At 45.3% G+C, this 20,481-nt stretch overlaps 1 protein-coding gene across 1 annotated transcript in view; it reads right to left on the bottom strand.

The window, feature by feature from the left end:
• The window catches only part of LOC136573466 (vomeronasal type-2 receptor 26-like), a 41,222-nt gene extending 20,947 nt beyond the window's left edge, over positions 1 to 20,275 (bottom strand). Inside the window, exons 1-2 of the mRNA XM_066574757.1 lie at positions 19,319 to 20,275; positions 19,073 to 19,196 (exon numbers count right to left, since the gene is read on the bottom strand). Coding sequence (XP_066430854.1) covers positions 19,073 to 19,196; positions 19,319 to 20,275 — 1,081 coding nt within the window. The remainder of the gene's footprint in view (positions 1 to 19,072; positions 19,197 to 19,318) is intronic.
• Between the last annotated feature and the right edge of the window lie 206 nt (positions 20,276 to 20,481).

Genomic DNA, 20,481 nt, shown 5'->3' with positions numbered 1-20,481 from the left:
TGTAACAGCTGAGGGGCCGTGTGCCTCTTGTCACCAAAGCTGATTAGTTTCAACACAGCTTGCTGACGCTTGCCTACTGTTATGCTGCCGTGCGCTACCGACTGCTGGGACGTGCTCACATTTTGTGATTGAGAGGTGGAGATGGCAGAGGAGGAGGAGGGGGGGGGGTTTGGAGGAGGTGGCATAATACACCACAGATACCAGCACCGAGGTAGGACCCGCTATTCTTGGCATGGGTAGCACGTGAGCGGTCCCAGGCTCTGACTTGGTCCCAGCCTCCACCAAGTTCACCCAATGTGTTGTCAGGGAGATATAGTGGCCCTGCCTGCCAGTATTTGTCCACATGTTTGACGTTAAGTGGACCTTCCTAGTAACTGTGTTGTTGAGGGCACGGGTAATGTTGTGGGGGATGTGCTGGTGTATGGCGGGGTCAGCACACCGGGAAAAATAGTGGCAACTGGGGACCGAGTAGCGTGGGACCGCTGCCACCATCATGTTTTTGAAAGCCTCCGTTTCCACAAGCCAGCATGGCAGCATCTCCAGACTAATTAATTTGGCAATGTGCACATTTAAAGCTTGTGCATGCGGGTGGTTGGTGGCCTAATTTGCACTTTCACTCCGATGCTTGTGTTAGCGACAGCTGAACGTTGCGCTGGGAGACATTGCTGGATGGAGTGGAGGACAGTGAGGTGAGAGTGTGGGTGCAGGCCGGGAGGCGCTCGTGCCTGTGTCCTGGGAGGGGTATTGTATCTGCGGCACAGGGGAAGAGGCAGTGGTGCGACCCGGAGGTGGTGAATGGCCTTCGTCCCACCTTGTGGGGTGCTTGGCCATCATATGCCTGCGCATGCTAGTGGTGGTGAGGCTGGTAGTGGATGCTCCCCGGCTGACTTTAGTGTGGCACAGGTTGCACACCACTGTTCGTCGGTCATCCGCGCTCTCACTGAACAACATCCACACCTTTGAACATCTAGACCTCTGCATGGAAGCTTGCCGCAAATGGGTGCTGTGGGAAACAGTTGTGGGATTCTTTGATCTGGCCCTGCTTCTCCCCATAGCCACCCCACTGCTTATTCCAACCTGTCCTGCTGCTGCACTTGCCTCCCCCTCTGAAGCTCTGCCTTCAGTAGGCTTAGCAAGCCAGGTGAGGTCACTCACCTCATCGTCCAGCAGCTCTTCTTCCGAATCCTCTGTGCGCTCCTCCCTTGGACTTACTGCCCCTACTATTGCCTCACTGACAGACAATTATGTCTCATCATCCTCATCCAAAAAAAGCTCTTGAGAGAGTTGCCGGACGTCCCCAGCCTCATCACCCGGACTCCGGGAACTTTCCAAAGGTTGGGCATTGGTCACGACAAACTCCTCAAGTGAGAGAGAAACCATTGTTTCCCACTCATGGCAGGCACCTGAGAACAGTTCCTGGGAGTCTGCCTGTTCAGAATATGTCATTTTCATGGAGTGAGAAGGCTGGGAGAAGGAGGAGCAGCAGCCAGAGGATTCAGAGTTGCAGTCCCTATGCTGGGAGTCGTGGACTGCGTAGAAGACTGTGTTTGATACATTGCTGGACGCGTTATCTGCCTTCCACGACAGGACCTGCTTGCACTGCTCTTCTTGTAATAAAGGTCTACCACACGGACCCGCAAATTGTGATAGGAAGCTGGGAAGCATAGGGACTTGATGCTCTCCTAATCTCTCAGCAGCCGGCACACATAGAACACACAGACACTGCACACATAGAACGGTATAGCTGCAATGATCTGCAGTGGGGCAGGAGATATATATTTTTAAAAAATGGTACACTACTGCTCCCAGCCAGCCACAACTGTAATTCACAGTATGAGGAGTAGCCCTAAGAAGGACTGTTGGGGTTTTTGAAGACAAGATCCTACTCTAACACTTTCCCTATATCAGCAGCAGCACTTTCCCTAACCTCTGCCAGCATGCGTCTGAGGCGAGCCGTGGGTGGGACCAGTTTAAGTACTCGGTGGTCACCTAATCTCGCCATCCACTCACTACTATGGGGGGTAGAGGGCTGGCATGTCACAGCAGGAAGTGGTAATGCCTTCCCCGCATGTTTATTGGCTAGAAAATGGCGCTAAACATGCGGGAAAGGGAAATGCAATTGACTCGAGTACCGCGTGGTGTTCATTTCGAGTAACGGACATCTCGAGCACCCTAATACTCGAACGAGCATCAAGCTCGGACGAGTACGCTTGCTCATCTCTAGTAAACATAAAAGCACTCTCTTTGATTTAACATAGTAACATAGTAACATAGTATGTAAGGCCGAATGAAGACATTGTCCATCTAGTCCAGCCTGTCTATCCTACTGTGTTGATCCAGAGGAAGGCAAAAAACCCCAAGGCCAGAAGCCAATTAGCCCTTTTGGGGGAAAAATTCCTTCCCGACTCCCTAATGGCAATCAGACTGTTCCCTGGATCAACCCCTAATAGCTCCTACCTGCCTGTATACCAGGATTGACACTTAACCTAATATTTATATCCTGTAATATACTTCTTCTCCAGAAAGACATCAAGTCCCCTTTTAAACTCCTCTATCGATTTTGCCATCACCACTTCCTCCGGTAGAGAGTTCCACAGTCTAACTGCTCTTACAGTAAAGAACCCCTTTCTGTGTTGGTGATGAAACCTACTTTCCTCTAATGGTAGCGGATGTCCTCTTGTTACCTTTGTGGTCCTGGGTGTAAACAGATCACGGGAGAGATCCATGTGTTGTCCCCTCATGTACTTATACATGGTTATTTGGTCGCCTCTTAACCTTCTTTTTTCTAGCGTAAATAGTCCCAATTTGGATAGCCTCTCTGGGTATTCCAGTCCCGTCATTCCATGTATTAGTTTAGTTGCCCTTCTTTGAACCCCTTCAAGCACTGTAACATCTTTCCTGAGCACCGGTGTCCAGAATTGTACGCAGTATTCCATGTGAGGCCTGACAAGTGCCTTATATAGTGAAAGGATAATGTTCTCGTCCTTCGCCCCTATACCTCTTTTAATGCACCCAAGACTTTATTTGCCTTTGCAGCAGCTGACTGGCATTGGTTACTCCAGTTTAGTCTATTATCCACTAATACCCCCAGATCCTTTTCCATATCACTTTTCCCTAGTGGTACCCCATTAAGTGAATATTTGTGACATCCGTTCCTCCTGCCCATGTGCATAGTCTTACATTTTTCAACATTGAACTTCATTTGCCATTTTTCTGCCCAAGCCCCCATCTTATCCAGGTCCGTTTGTAGCCGCACATTGTCTTCCGTTGCATTAATTATATTGTATAATTTTGTGTCATCTGCAAATATTGATATTTTGCTGTGCAGCCCCTCTATCAGGTCATTAATAAATATGTTGAACAGAGTGGGGCCTAATACTGAACCCTGTGGCACCCCGCTAGCGACTGTGGTCCAATCAGAGTACGAACCATTTATTACCACCCTCTGCTTTCTTTCGTTGAGCCAATTTTTTACCCACTTACACACGTTTTCGCCCAGTCCGAGCTGCCTCCTTTTGTATATTAGCCTATTATGTGGCACGGTGTCAAAGGCTTTAGAGAAGTCCAGATATACAAGATCAATAGATTCTCCCTGGTCCAGCTTAGAGCTTACTTCATCGTAGAAACTGATCAGATTTGTCTGACATGAGCGACCCTTCATGAATCCATGCTGGTGAGGAGTTATTCCCTTAATCTCCTTGAGGTACTCATCGATGGCGTCTCTCAGAATCCCCTCGAAAATTTTTCCCGTTACTGAAGTGAGACTTACTGGCCTGTAGTTACCAGGCTCACTTTTGCTCCCTTTTTTGTAAATTGGAACCACGTTGGCAATGCGCCAGTCCAATGGTACTACTCCGGTCTTGATAGTGTCTAGAAATATTAGGTATAGCGGCCTAGCTATCTCGTCACTTAGTTCCTTTAGTATCCTTGGGTGTAATCCATCTGGGCCCGGTGATTTATCAATTTTAGTTTTCTTTAGACGCTTTCGCACCTCCTCCTGCGTTAGGTATGAGATATTTTGTGAGGGGTTCGTTTTATTCCCCTGCATCTCGTGTGGCATTTCCTTTTCTTTGGTGAACACACTTGAGAAGAAGCTGTTTAGTAGATTTGCTTTCCCTTCGTCATCATCAATGATTTCTCCTGCATTGTTTTTTAAAGGGCCAGCGCTCTCCCTGCAAATCCTTTTGCTGTTTATGTAGTTGAAAAATAACTTCGGGTTGTTTCTGCTCTCTTTTGCGATCCGTCTTTCTGCTTCCTCCTTGGCAGTTTTGATCGTATCTTTGCATATTTTGTTTTTTTCCCTGTATGATTTTAGCGCTTCTTCGCTGCCTTGTTGCTTTAGTAGTTTGAACGCTTTCTTCTTTTCGTTTATTGCCCCTCGTACCGTCTTGTCGAGCCACATTGGTTTCCTTTTAGCTGAGTTTCTTTTATTTTTAAAGGGAATGAACTGCTCACATGAGGTGATTAGGATCCTTTTGAACTTTTCCCATTTTTCCTCCGTACTGATATTTTTGAGGATGTTGTCCCAATTAATGTTACCGAGAGTAGTTCTAAGCTCATCAAATTTTGCCTTACTAAAGTTTAGTCTCTTTGTCACTCCCTGATAAGGCTTCCTAATGATTGACAGCTGGAAGTTGATTATATTGTGGTCGCTGTTCCCCAAGTGCCCCTCAACCTGCACCCCCTTTATACGTTCCGGTTTGTTAGTTAGCACTAGGTCCAGAATGGCTCTCCCTCTTGTTGGTTCCTGCACAAGTTGGTTCAGGTAATTGTCTTTAATTACTCTCAAGAACTTATCACCCCTGTGAGATTTGCAGGTTTCGTTCTCCCATGTTATATCTGGGTAATTAAAGTCCCCCATGATAATTACTTCGTTTCGTTTTGACACCTCATCTATCTGCCTTAGTAGTAAGTCTTCAGTTTCTTCTGTTGCTTTTGGTGGTCGATAGAAGACCCCTATCAGGATTTTGTTATTTTTTCCTCCCTGTATTTCTACCCACAGAGATTCCACCTGTTCGTCTCCTACCCCTATATCCTCCCGTAGCCTCGTCTTCAAGTTCGATTTGACGTACAGACATACCCCTCCCCTCCCCCTTTCTGGTTCCTTCGGTCTCTTCTGAAGAGATTGTACCCCTGCAAATTCACCGCCCAATCGCACTTATCATCAAGCCATGTTTCAGTAATTCCGACTATATCATAACTTTCATCAGTCATTCTTGCTTCAAGCTCGCCCACTTTACCGATCAGACTTCTTGCATTCGTGATCATACAATTTATATCATTTTTTTTGTTTTTTAAATTTGTTTTGTTGCTATTCGTACTAATGGCTGATCTATCAGTTCTAACTGTACTAACCCCACCCCCTGCTCGTCCCCCATTCCCTTTGCTTGGACCCAGATCGCTAATTACACTGGCTACCCCACTATTTCTCATTTTGCCCTCCCCCCCAGTCCCTAGTTTAAACACTCCTCCAGCCTTCTAGCCATCTTTTCCCCCAGCACAGCTGCACCCTCCCCATTTAGATGCAGCCCGTCCCTACGGTAGAGCCTGTAGCCGACCGCAAAGTCAGCCCAGTTCTCCAGGAACCCAAATCCCTCCTTCTTACACCAACTCCGAAGCCACTTGTTTACCTCCCTAAGGTCCTGCTGCCTTTCTAGTGTGGCTTTAGGTACAGGTAGTATTTCCGAGAAAACTACCCTGGAGGTCCTCGCCCTGAGCTTGGACCCTAAGTCCCTGAAATCATTTTTGAGGGCCCTCCATTGACCTCTAACTTGTTCATTGGTGCCAACGTGCACCATGACTGCTGGATCCTCACCAGCCCCTCCCAGTAATCTGTCAATCCGATCCGCGATGTGTCGAATTCGAGCGCCAGGAAGACAACACACTGTTCGACGATCCCGGTCTTTATGGCAGATTGCCCTCTCTGTCCCCCTAATAATTGAGTCCCCCACCACTAGAACCTGTCTAGCCTGCCCTGCGCTCCCCGTCCCCGTCTCACTGGAGCAGTCATCCCCCTGGTGTTCAGAGGGCGTGTCGTGCTGCAGCGGTGCTGGCTCTGTAATGGCATCCCCCTCATCTGCCAATCTTGCAAATTTGTTGGGTTGTGCCAGTTCAGGACTAGCCTCCCTGGTTCTCTTCCCTCTATCCCTCCTTTTTTCTGTCACCCAGCTGACTGCCTGCTCCCCCTGCTCTTCCGTACTACCGTCCGCCCCCGCCTCTATCCCAGCGAGTGCCTGCTCAGTGAGCAGCAAACTCCTTTCCATGATGCCAATGGATCTCAGTGTTGCCAGTTGCCCATTTAGATCCAGAATTTGGGCTTCTAAATGTGCGACGTGCATGCATCTTGCGCAACAGTATGCACCCTCGATCGGCTGATCAAGGACCGCATACATTGCACAAGTAGCACACTGGGTGACATTGCCAGGCATGGAGCTCATCCTAATGGGGATCTACAATTTACTTGTGGAAGTAGTGAAGATAGACTTGTTCACACTCTGCTTCACGCGCTGCCGCAACCGCTCAACCGCTGACCCGCTGCTGCAACCGCTGACCCGCTGCTGCAATCTCTCACACCCTGCTATAACCGCTGCTGCAACCGCTGACCCGCTGCTGCAACCGCTCACACCCTGCTATAACCGCTCAGCCGCTGCTTCAACCCCTGCAGCAACCGCTGACCCGCTGCAGCGACCGCTGACCCGCTGCTGCGACCGCTGACCCGCTGCTGCGACCCCTCACCCGCTGCTGCAACCGCTCACACCCTGCTATAACCGCTCAGCCGCTGCTTCAACCCCTGCAGCAACCGCTGACCCGCTGCAGCGACCGCTGACCCGCTGCTGCAACCGCTGACCCGCTGCTGCGACCCCTCACCCGCTGCTGCGACCCCTCACCCGCTGCACCCGCTGCTGCGACCCCTCACCCGCTGCTGCGACCACTCAACTGCTCACACGCTGCTGCAACCGCTCACTCGCTGCCGCTCTCGCGCAAACGCTTACCCGCTGACACGCGCTCACAAAATTTTTTTTTTTTTTATCCCCTCACAAACACTTAGACCCCCAGACACACAGAAGACACAATTAACCAGATACACAGAAGACACACAGCTCACAAACACACACAGAGGTAGAGGTAGATACTTATCAGCTCACTCTGCCCTCCTGTCTCAGCTGCTCCGTTCTGGTCCCCTCCGCTGGTCCCCTCCGCTACTGCTGGTCTCTGTTTGCTGCCCCCGCACCTGCTTCTGCTCCGGCGGCCGCTCACTCCACCTGTCACTCTGCCCTCCTGCTGCTGCTGCTGCTCCGGGACCCGCACCGCTTCTGCACTCCTCCTGCCGGCTCCTGTCACCTTCGGGCGCCGGTATCGGCTCCTCCGCTGGTCCGATGTCTCCCTCAGACCCCCGCTCGTGCCTCTGCCTCGGCGCGCTGCTACTGGCGTCTGACGTCACTTCCATTTAAATTTACAGGATTCCTCGAGATTAACATAATCTGAGACAAAGGATTACACATATTTCTCCCAAGTTCATTCCACATAGCACAGACTAGATTACTTATTTGTTTCAGGAAAACACATCCAAGCTATTAAAACAGTTGATATTGTATCTATTTCAATTTCAGACGATGACCTGATCTCTATGAAACTCTCCTTGTCAATCTCCCGGTCAGAGGGTCTACATGCTGGCAATCCTACATTAATTGAACATAAAGAATATTCCAACTTATTATCAAGTAAACTTAAAGAATTCTTTAAATTTAGTGATATCCCAGGAACTTCACATCTGATTCTCTGGGAAACACATAGAGCTTTCATTAAGGCCCTATGTCCATGGGTGGATTTTTGCTGCGTAATCTGTAGTGGGCGTCCTCTTCTATACTCCGCAGTAATAACCCTCCATAGCATTCTATGGAAAAATGATTCTTTATGCACACTAGCGGAAACCAATTGTGGATTCCGCTTGTGTATGAAAAGTCGAAATCACAGAAGATCCCTTAAAAAATAAATTTTATTATATTATCCTAAAAAACATACACACAATGGGCTTAATCATCAACCGATGAAAGGACAAAGACAAGACAATGAATAGAAACACATATAGATGTGCTCGTGTGGGACTTGGTGCAACCTATCCAGGGAGATTTCAGATCGCAGTCATATATGATTGAGGTAGGGCTGCATAGGTCTCCAATTGCAAAAAGTAGATGTTTTCCACATACGTGACTAGGGTGGCTTAAATACGATTGTTTGACGTTGTGTCTTACCACCAGGTGGTTTTCCACGTATGTGGAAAACATCTACTTTTTGCAATTGGAGACCTATGCAGCCCTACCTCAATCGTATATGACTGCGATCTGAAATCTCCCTGGATAAGTTGCACCAAGTCCCACACGAGCACATCTATATGTGTTTCTATTCGTTGTCTTGTCTTTGTCCTTTCATCGGTTGATGATTAAGCCCATTGTGTGTATGTTTTTTAGGATAATATAATAACATTTATTTTTTAAGGGATCTTCTGTGATTTGGGCTTTTATGTAAATTAGTTCTCTCTGCCTCTGTGATTCTTGTATGAAAAGTCGCAGCATGCTCCATTTTACTGTGTTTCTCACACAGCGGATTTCATTGAAGTCAATGGAAGCTGTCTGACAAACATCCTGTCAGCAATTAACAAGCATTCTACGGGATGAGCAAGAAATAAAAAAAAATCTGTGCTGTGCTTGTGTGCCAGCATGATGGCTGGCACATCCACACACATCCATAGTATAGGATTAAGAAGACACGGACAGGTACTCAGGGTCACCGACCACATGCATGGGTGGATTCCATGCAGGATTACCCATGAAGAATCCATGCTTTCCTGTCAACATGAGGCCTACAAGTGAATTAAAAGCCTTGGGCAGAAGTGTTAAGAAGCAAAGAGAAAAAGAGATTAACTCGCTATTGGCCCAAAAATCTAGCCTAAAATCAACACATACATTTTCACAAAATCCCAAAGATCTAAAGGAATTGAGAAAAACTTGGAACAAACTAAAGAATTTTCTGAATATAAAAGTAGCAAAATCTCTATTTGCTTCTACCTATTAAATATACTTAGATTTAGACAAAGGTTCTATGTCAAAATTATCCAGGTTCTATCCTGGATCTAAAGGAACGACTGGCAACAGTTAGATACATTGACACCATGAGTTTGCTGCTTAATGAGCAGGCACTCGGTGGAGTAGATGTGGGGGTAGATGGTAGTTCAGGAGACCAGAATGAGCAGGCAGCTAGCTAATTAACAGTTAGAAGGGGTAGAGGAAAGAGAACCAGGGAGGCTCGACCTGAACTGGCACACCCCAACAAGTTTGCAAAGTTGACGCATGAGGCAGATGCCATTACAGGGTTAGCAATTCTGCAGAACGACATGCTCTCTGAATGCCAGAGAGATGACTGCTCCAGTGAGTAAGTGAAGGTGAGCGCAGGAAAGGCTTGACTGGTACTAGTGGTGGGGGACTCAATTATAAGGAGGACAGACAGGGCAATCTGCCACAAAGACCAGGATCATCAAATGGTGTGTTATCTTCCTGGCACTCAATTTCAACACATTGTTGATTGGGTTGACAGATTACTGGGAGGGGCTGGAGAGGATCCAGTTGTCATGGTGGACATTGACACCAATGACAAAGTTAGAGGTCAATGGAGGACCTTCAAAAACGATTTCAGGGACCTAGGATCCAAGCTTAGGGTGAGGACCTCTAAGGTAGTTTTCTCAGAAATACTACCTTACCACGAACAACACAAGAAAGGCAGCAGTAAAATTAGGGAGGTAAACATATAGCTCCAGAGTTGGTGTAGGTAGCAGCAGTTTGGGTTCCTAGAAATCTGTTCTGACTTTTCTGTTGGCCACAAGCTCTACCATAGGGACAGGCTGCATCTCATAGAATGGTATGGTTGGAAGGGACCTCCAGAGTCATCGGGTCCAACCCCCTGCTCAGTGCAGGATTAACTGAATAATTCCAGACAGATATTTGTCCAGCCTTTGTTTGAACATTTCCATTGAAGGAGAACTCTCCACCTCCCGTTGTAACCTGTTCCACTCATTGATGACCCTCACTGTCAGAAAGTTTTTTCTAATATCTAATTTGTGTCCACTCCCTTTTAGTTTCATCCCATTGCTTCTAGTCTTCCCCTGTGCAAATGAGAATAGGGCTGATCCATCTGCAGTGTGACAACCCTTCAGATATTTGTAGACCGCTATTAAGTCTTCTCTCAGCCTTCTTTTTTGCAAGCTAAACATTCCCAGATCCTTTAACCGTTCTTTATAGGACACGATTTGCAGACTGCTCACTATCTTGGTAACTTTTCTCTGAACTTGCTCCAGTTTGTCTGTCTTTTTTTTTTAAAGTGGGGTGCCCAGAACTGGACACAGTATTCCAGATGAGGTCTGACTAAGGAAGAGTAGAGGGGGATAATGAACTCATGTGATCTAGACTCTATGATTCTCTTAATACATCCCAGAATTCTGTTTGTCTTTTTGACTGCTGCATCACATTGTTGACTCATATTCAGTCTATGATCTATTAGTATACCCAAGTCTTTTTCACATGTGCTGCTGCTTAGCTCAATTCCTCCCATTCTGTATGTGCTTTTTTCATTTTTCTTGCCCAGATGTAGGACTTTGCATTTCTCCTTGTTAAATACCATTCTGTTAGTCGCTGCCAGAATGTTTATAAATGTTTTCCATTCCATTCCAATGTTTGTTGTCTGTACTGATATTTCTGAGGATGTTGTCCCAATTAATGTTATCGATAGTAGTTCTCAGCTGATCAAATTTTGCTTTACTTTTTTGCGTTGCTCCCTAATAAGGTTTCTTATTGAATGACAGCTAGAAATTAATTATACTGTGGCCACTATTTCCCAAGTGTCCCTCAACCTGTAACTCCATTATTTGGTTCAGGTTGTTGGTTAATAATAATTCCAGAGTTGCTCTCCCTCTGATTGTCTCCCGCACAAGTTGGGTAAGGTAGTTATCTTTAATTGTTCTCAAGAACTTATCTCCCTGGTGAGATTTTCAGGTCTCGTTATGCCATATTATATCCAGATAATTAAAGTCCCCCATAATAATTACTTTGTTGGGGTCTGACACCTCTTCTATTTTCCTTAATAATAAGATTTCAGTTTCTTCCATTATTTTTGGTGGCCTATCGAAAACCCCTAACAGTATGTTGTTTTTGTTTTCTCCCAGTATTTTTACCCACAGAGATTCCACGTGTTCATTTTTCTGCACCTATATCTTCTCATAGCTTTGGCATTAAGTAGGATATAGCATGTAGACATACCCCTCCACCTTTCTGTTTCCCATGGTCTCTTCTGAAGAAATTGTAACCCTGTAAATTCACCACTAAATTGCACTTATCATCAAGCTATGGTTCACTTACTCCAACTATATTGTAATTTTCATCTGTTTCTCGCTTCAAGCTCACCCACTTTACCAATCTGACCTCTTGCATTCATTGTCATACAATTTATACAGTTGTTCTTGTTCTTTATATTCATTTTGCTACTTATGGTACTATTGGCTGTTCTGTCAGTTCTAACTGTACTAACCCCACTCCCTGCTCGACCCCCATTCCCATTACTTGGTCCCAGCTCACTATCTACACTGTCTATCCCCTTGTTTTTCTTATTGATCTCCCCCAGTCCCTAGTTTAAACACTCCTCCAACCTTCTAGCCATCTTCTCCCCAGAACAGCTGTACCCTCCCCATTGAGCTGCAGCCCATCCCTACGGTAGAGCCTGTAGCCAACAGCAAAGTCAGCCCAGTTCTCCAGGTACCTAAACACCTCCTTCTTACACCAACTCTGGAGCCACTTGTTTACTTCCCTAAGATCCTGCTGCCTTTCTCGTGTGGCTCATGATACAGGTAGCATTTCCAAGAAAATTACCCTTGAGGTCTTCGTCCTAAGCTTGGATGGTGAAATAATTTTTGAGGGCCCTCCATTGACCTCTAATTTGTACGTTGGTGCCAATGTGCACCATGACTGCTGGATCCTCACCAGTCCCTCCCAGCAATCTGTCAATCCGATCCACAATGTGTTGAACTCGAGGAAGACAACACACCATTCGACAAACCCGGTCTTTATGGCAGAATGCCCCATCTATCCCCCTTATAATTGTACATGTATTTCTATTGGAGGCTGGGGGCTGTTGCCAGCCATCCAGTCTAAAATGTCAGGAAAGGCACTGTTTAGCATTGCTTATTCTGCATTAATAAAAGTATAGTTTCAGTGAAGACTGAAACTAAAATATACAAAGACATGGAAAAAACAAAATTGCGGCTGAAATTGACATCCTACTCTAAGGGGTCCCATGGGAGGCCGGAGCCATGATGGAATAGGGGCCTGTGGGAGACAGAGCTTTTGGTATATTATACATTTATCTCCACGTCTCTCTACCCCTCTTGCTGGTTCCCAGTGTTCCTTATTACCCCCTTTGGTTGCCTGCTATTGTAACTGAATCAACAGGTCATAATCCACAGGGGGTGATGTCTGAGGGGGTACTTGTACCACTCCAACCCCTGAAGGATCAAGTCTGGGTTTTTGTGTGACTGTCTTCACAGCCTGATCAGCCCGGTAATTTACAGTTGACTCTTTTGTGCCATCCTTGGAGTGGCCTTTTGTTGCATTTTCAGGCCACTCTCTTAGGTGGCAAGAGGGCTTCCATCAGTGCTGATACACCTTTTCTGTTTTTAATTGCTTTTTTTTCAAGAATTACCTTGATCGCCAGATGTGTCGGTATTCATGAGCAATTCCATAGGCATAGCAGGAGAATGTGTAGATGATTGTCTACATTGTCATGAGCATGAGGTTCGGCTTTGACTACATTATGCAAGGAGAGCACAACATAACCTGTATAGAACCTGCCTTCTTGACCATACCTTGATCTATTCACAAAGAGTGGAAAATCAGGATTATCTAATGACTAGAGTTGAGTGAACGTACTCTGTCGAGCTTGATGCTCCTTCAAGTATTAGCGTACTCGATGGTGCTCATTACTCGAACGAGCAACATGCCATTTTCAACCCCGCCCCAGTTTTTGGCTCCTCCCCGCTGTGACATGCCTGTTTTGGCCCCTCTCTGCCGCGATGCAGCGCACACATCAATGGCAAATTTTGGGTCTGGCAGGCAGGTGTGTGTGGGGGGGGGGGGGGGGGGGGGGAGAGATAGAGAGAGACGAACCAAGAAAAAAAAAAAGCTTGGGACCCGGCGTCTCACATACAAAAATGCTCGAGTCTCCTGTTGTAGCCAATGGGGTTTGTTACTCGAGTAGAGCTCTCGAATTTTACAAAAAGCTCAACTCGAATAACGGAGACCTGAGCATTTGGATGCTCGCTCATCTCTATTAATGACTGAATCCCCTGTCTCCTAGGCCATTAGCTAGTGCCTAGTCATATGTATCAAGGTGAGAGGGAAAAAAAAATAACACATGAATATTCACACTCCCCCCCCCCCTCCCCTTTCTCCAAATGTAGCAAGGTCTGGCAAGGAGGTCAAAAATGAAGTACGGTACTCGCTGAGATGCAGGAATTCCTACATAAAATAATTAAAGAAGATGAAAGAACACAGCAGGGCATTGAGGACATTTTGCAAGAACTCAATATATTGCGAAATGAGAAAATGAAGTTTCAGCTAGAATCTGAATGTCCAGTTCATACGTAAACAAAACCAGGTGGACATGGATAACACTGACTTACTTCCCAGTTATACAGATGCCATACTTCTTCACAGAATATCATAGAAGACCTAAACAGCAATATTCAGGGTTTAGGAGTACAGAAAATAGAAAGCATGGTGGAAAGAAAAGACTTCCTAGAAGGAATATACCAGCTTGGGTGGGAACATAAAAAAATCAAATGGAGATGGAAGACCTGAAGAAGAAATCCAGGGATATCACAATGCTTCATGTAACTAAAGAAATTCAGACATGCCTCAATGAAAGAAACTATGACATGCTCATATCCAACCAGATGCAAATCCTGGAAGAGACCATAAATGTTCATGAAAAACTAATAGAGCAAAATTTACAGTTAACGAAAAGCCAGAAAGAACCCTCACCGAGGATGACTCAGAGATAAAAGTTAAAAAAATATTTAACATCTGAATGAAGAAGTAAGGCAGAAAATACAAGCCAAGATGCAAGAGAATGAAGTTGGACCAGCAAGAATTTTACTCGGACACAGAAGAGCAAGAAAAGCTTCAAGCTGAAAGTAAGCAGGAAGTGGAAAGAGTTCAAAGAGAAATTGAGCAGGAAAATTTGTCCAAATAATAGAGATGAGCGAGCATCAAAATGCTCAGGTGCTCTTTGCTCGAGACGAGCTTTCCACGATGCTCGAGAGTTCGTTTCGAGTAACGAACCCCATTAAAGTCAATGGGCGACTTGAGCATTTTTGTATATGGCCGATGCTCGCTAAGGTTTTCATCTGTGCAAATCTGCAAAACCTACGAAAGTGATGGAAACGACACGGAAACAGATAGGGCAGGCGAGGGACAACATGCAGGGCTGCATCTCAGGTTCCCAGGTCTCACTATGAAGCCACAATAGCGGCAAGAGTAGGCAACCCCCCCCCCCCCCCTAACAATTTTTACTTAGGAACTTAGGACAAACCATCATTAGCAAGGCACACCTTAGCTAAGCACCACACTACCTCCAACCAAGCGACAAGTCTGTGTGCACTCGCAGCATGGGTGGGCTAGCAGGTACACACAGACGGTACAGAAAGAAATCCCATTGCAGTGCCCCGGATAGCTGAGGTTACGTGAGAGGTAATACATGTTGGCTGCGGCCCACACTCCATGCCCTAAACATTCTGTTTGTTTTTTTTAAGTGCCAGGCAGGTACAACTCCGCTATGGCAAGTCTGTGTGCACCCGCAGCATGGGTGGCTAGCAGGTACACACAGACGGTGTCCTAGTCAGTCTGTTTTTTGGTTTTTTTTTTAGCCAGATAGGTAGAACACCACAATGGGAAGACTTAGTGCACCCATAGCATACACAGACGCCTGTAATATTCCTTTAGCAAAGGTGTAAGCTGCCCCAGTAAAAGTTATGTTGCAGAAGTCTAGGGAGACCCCAGTAACATTTCTGTAGTAACAGTACAGACAGAGCTGAGTAACAATTCTGTAGTAACACAGACCCCAGTAACGTTTCTGTAGCAGCAGTATAGGCAGACCCCTGTAACATTTCAGTAGCAGCAGTACAGGCAGAGCCCAGTATTTGTAACATTTCAGTAGTAACATTACAGACAGACCCCAGTAACATTTCTGTTGTAACAGTATAGACAGAGCTGAGTAACATTTCTGTAGTAACAGTATAGGCAGACCCCAGTAACGTTTCTGTAGCAGCAGTATAGGCAGACCCCTGTAACATTTCTGTAGCAGCAGTATAAGCAGACCCCTGAAACATTAATGTAGCAGCAGAATATGCAGACCCCTGTAACATTTCAGTAGCAGCAGTACAGGCAGAGCCCAGTATTTGTAACATTTCCGTAGTAACAGTACAGACAGACCCCAGTAACATTTCTGTAGTAACAGTATAGGCAGACCCAATTAACGTTTCTGTAGCAGCGGTATAGGCAGACCCCTGTAACATTTCTGTAGCAGCAGTATAAGCAGACCCCTGAAACATTTATGTAGCAGAAGCATAGGCAGACCCCTGTAACATTTTTGTAGCAGCAGTATAGGCAGACCCCAGTACCATTTCTGAAGAAGTAAAGGACAGAGCCGAGTAACATTTCTGTAGTAACAGTATAGGCAGACCCAAGTAACGTTTCTGTAGCAGCGGTATAGGCAGACCCCAGTAACATGTCTGTCACCGCAATATATGCAGACCCCTGTAACATTTCTGTAGCAGAAGTATAGGCAGACCCCTGTACCATTATTGTAGCAGAAGTATAGGCAGACTCCTGTAACATTTCAGTGGCAGCAGTATAGGCAGACCCCTGTAAAATTTATGTCGCAGAAGTATAGGCAGACCCCAGTAATAGTTATGTAGCAGCAGTATAGGCAGATCCCAGTATTATTTCTGTAGCAGCACTAAAGGCAGACCCCTGTAACATTTATGTGGCAGAAGTATAGGCAAACCCAAGTAACATTTTTGTAGCAGAAGTATACGCAGACCCCTGTATCATTTCAGTAGTAAGACTATTGACAGATCCCAGTAACATTTCTGTAGCAGAAGTATAGGCAGACCTCTGTAACATTCAAGTGGCAGCAGTTTAGGCAGACCCCTGTAACATGTAAGTGGAAGAGTATAGGCAGACCCCTGTAACTTTCTCGTAGCAGAAGTATAGGCAGGCAGACCCCAGTAAAATTTTTGTAGTAATAGTATAGGCCAACCTCTGAAACATTGGGATACCATGAGCGTAGGCCAGAAAAATTAGTTGGATAAGAGTGTAGGCGTGGGCCTGAAAAATTAGTGTACTAAGAGTACAAGTGTACCTCTGAAAAATGTATCAACTGAGAGGACAGGTGAAACCCATAAACATTTTTTTAAAGATACAGCTCACTGTTGCTTAATCTGTAACAGAGACTGTAGGCAGCCCTGTTGAAAAAATTGGTTCATGTAACAATACTTTTGAAACATGACATGTTGTTTCTGGAGGAGGAGTAGCAGGAGGAGGACTAATGTCAGAGACAGATTGACAAAGATAAATGCCCCGTTTTCCCGGTGATACAGAAGAGTGCTTTTATCTGCGGTTGCAGCGAAAAGATTCTTTAGGTTCCGCTGCTCTCTGACTATAAACTTAACTGGAGCAATCAATACCAATCAGCTGCTGCAAAAGCAAATAAAGTATTGGGGTGCATTAAATGAGGTATAGGGGCGACGGACAAGAACATTATTCTTCCACTATATAAGGCACTTGTCAGGCCTCACGTGGAATATTGTGTACAGTTCTGGATACTGTTACTCAGGAAAGATGTTACAGTGCTTGGGGGAATTCAAAGAAGGGCAACTAAATGAATAAATGAACTGGGAGGGCTGGAATAGCCAGATGGGCTTTCAAAATTGGGATTATTTAACCTGGAAAAAAGACGGCTAAGAGGGGTCAAATAACTACGTATAAATACATTAGGGGACAATACAAGAATCTCTTCCATGATCTGTTTATACCCAGGACTGCAATAGTAATAAGAGGGCATCTCCTACGTCTAGAAGAAAGCAGGTTTCATTACCAACATAAAAGAGGGTTCTTTACTGTAAGAGCAGTGAGACCGCTCTGCCTGAGGACATGGGGATGTCTAGGGGACAACATGTCTTTCTAGAGTGCCATGATGTTACAGGATACAGTTAGTCCCCGACTTGCGAACAGGTTCCGTTCCGGGAGCCCGTTCGCAAGTCCGTTTTGTTCGCAAGTCGAACAAATGGTTGTATGGAGCGGGATCGTGGGTGGATCCCGCTCCATACAACGTCGGGTGCCGGCTGTTCTTACAGCGGGCACCCGGCGGCAGCAGTTCCGACGAGCCGTGGCGCTTGTCGGAACTGTTAACACTTTAAATACCGCTCTGACAGCGGTATTTAAAGTGTTAACAGTTCTGACGAGCGGCGCGGCTCGTCGGAACTGCTGCCGCCGGGTGCCCGCTGTAAGAAACAGCCTGCACCCGACGTTCAGGGGGCCCGTACAGCGTCCCACAATGAGATCGCGGGACGCTGTGTGGTTGCTAGGCAGCCGGGGACCTCCTGAAAGGCCCCAGGGCTGCCTATGCAGAGTGCCCAAAAAGCGCACGGCTTGCTAGGCGCTCTGCATAGACAGCCCTAGGGCCTTTCAGAAGGCCCACGGCTGCCCAGCAACCGCGATGTGACCGGACAGGCTTCTATCAGGCTTGATAGAAGCCTGTCCGGTCCCTGCACAGTATGATGTAATGCCATAGCATTACATCATACTGTGCTGTACAGATAGTTCGTATCTAGCGAAATTCGTAAGTCAAATGTTCGCAAGTCGGGGACTATCTGTACAGACATTAGTTGACCAGTGGGGTTGTTTATCTCAAATGTTGATCCAGGGATTACTCTGGCTGCGATTATAGTGTCAGGGAGGTGGAGGTTAAAACAGACTGAACCAGATGGACATTGTCTTCATTCAGCCTAACATAGTATGTTACTATGTAGATGCTGGGTGATGTAACAAGACAATGAAATAAAGCACACAATGAAACATTTAAAGAATGAAGAATAAGAAGATTTATATTTTGCAATTGCCAAATCAGAGTCATGACTTTAACCCTTTTGGGATAATGTGGCATGACATGGACAGGGCTGTGCATGCCAGACATTTGAGAAATATTAATGAATTGCAATACATTTACAGGATGGAATGATCCAAAGTTCCAGCTCAGTGATGTGAAAATCTTATTTGTGCCTCCAGGACATGTTTAGTGGTGATTGCTGCTATAGGATGATCTATGTTATTAAAGGGAACCTGTCGCCTCCCTACAACATCATGTATTATGTTATGGTGCTTTAGAGGATGCTACACAGAGCCGGATGATGTATTTTTATACACACCCGCTCCCTGGTTCCTGCCACTGACGTCATTTCCCACACAAAAATCAGACTCTTTTCAGATTGCTGTCCGTGCACTCTCTCATAGACGTCTATAGTAGAGCATACTCATGGCAGTCTGAAAAGAGATTTCAGTTCACTGTTTGACTTCAGTGGCGAGCAACGTGGGAACCCTGGAGCAGGTGAGTATAAAAATATATTACCCAGATCCCTGTCACTTTCCTAACAGGACCAGGACTTACTTTATGGTGTTGTAGGGAAGTGACAGGTTTGGTTTAAATTTGTAGGTTCAAATACCTTTTCTCCAAGTTTTCTGGATGATTATTTATTGTGTTCAATGAAATGTATGAATGGTAGACTGTCTTTGTTTTGAGTTTAGTTTGATGATGTCTGTCTATTTGTCTATAATTGTGATGGACTGACACATTTTATTTGTAGTGATAGCAGAAATACCTGTAATTCCAAAGGGTTCACTTATTTTTTCTTTCATATATACATCCTTTTGATACATCATTGTCATCATCACCTACTGCTCATACTACCATATACCGGTTATATTAGATATCTCCCCTTCTGGACACGGGACGCAGTCATAGCAGCAGGCATGGATTGTGTCTCCTGTCTTTTTCCTGCTTCCAGGTGAACATTGGTCGGAGCAGCGGGATACTGGGATCTGTAGGAAAAGACAAGAACCTCTACTATAAAGATAAAACACACATGTATGATAAGAGGATGTAAACTATATAATGATGTTAAAGATTTACATAATCACCTACATAATATAACTCTTCTCACCTCCTTTGTGTGTTTCCATGTTATAGACTGTGGATTTATGTGAAGCCTTTCCCCACTGACGGACCACGGAGTAAAATTTCCTACTTCAACCTCACGTAAGGCCTCATCAGTATATAATCGGTTTATGATCTTATATGGTTGTATAGCTTTCCCCCGCTCATTAAAGTTATATGAAGGCCTCATTGGATCCGGTGAGGACTTCATCATTTGTATGTAGCGCTGTGACCTCCGTCTGTAGTCTAAAAATTCCGTCATTGAGTTTTCTTCATATTTGTCCTTTATAAATAAGAACATTTCATGTAGAACTTTTGCCAGAACTTCTACTGAAGAATACAGTCTTGGGGCGACCCCTGATGAGAGGACATCCCTCAGATTTGGTAGAGTATAGTTGTGACTGTAGTTATCCTTTTTATAGATGTCATAGTATGATAGGAAGGAATCTATATCATCAGTATTTTCTATATCATATAACAATCTCCAGTAAGACTCTTTTAGGTACAGATCATCATGTTTCCTGTATATTTTTATAAATTCCTCTAGACCTGGTAAAGATGGTATAAACTGCACTGCTAGACTTCCATTATATATCGATTGCATTCCAATTATACTTTTGAGAGTACTAGAGATCCAGGATTGGGAAAGTATGAGGGTTTTCTCTGAAAGTATGAACATATAATCTTCTATTAAACCAACTAAATAAATAGAGAAGGCCCCGCACATTATAATGATGGTGACTTTGGGATTGTTTAGAGCTTGTGAAATCATATTATAATTTTCCTCTCTAAGTGTTTCGGTGAAGGCGGCACAGATCCCGCGCTCTCTCATGTACTTTGTTAGTATAAGCAGCTCATTCTCTCCAGTTTCATCATCCGATACTAAAATCCCAACCCAGGTCCAACCAAAGTGCTCCAACAGTTCGGTGATTGCCATATTGTAGATGTGGTTATTTTCTACCATTTGGAAAATATGAGGATAGAGGAGTCTATCAGATAATGAGGGGTCGGAGGCGCCATAGCTGATCTGCAAAACACAGAGGAAACTAAAATCATTTTGTACAGACTGTTCTCAATAAATTAGTTAATACAACGTCCTCTGTAATCCAAAACTTCACATGCAAAGCCCATTCTGTTAGGCTATATTTAAATGTGCTACAGAAAGTTGTG

Source organism: Eleutherodactylus coqui, chromosome 7 (genome assembly GCF_035609145.1).
Source record: "Eleutherodactylus coqui strain aEleCoq1 chromosome 7, aEleCoq1.hap1, whole genome shotgun sequence".
Lineage (NCBI taxonomy): Eukaryota > Metazoa > Chordata > Amphibia > Anura > Eleutherodactylidae > Eleutherodactylus > Eleutherodactylus coqui.
Note: the sequence above shows the minus strand (reverse complement) of the source record. Positions and strands in the feature narration are given on the sequence as shown.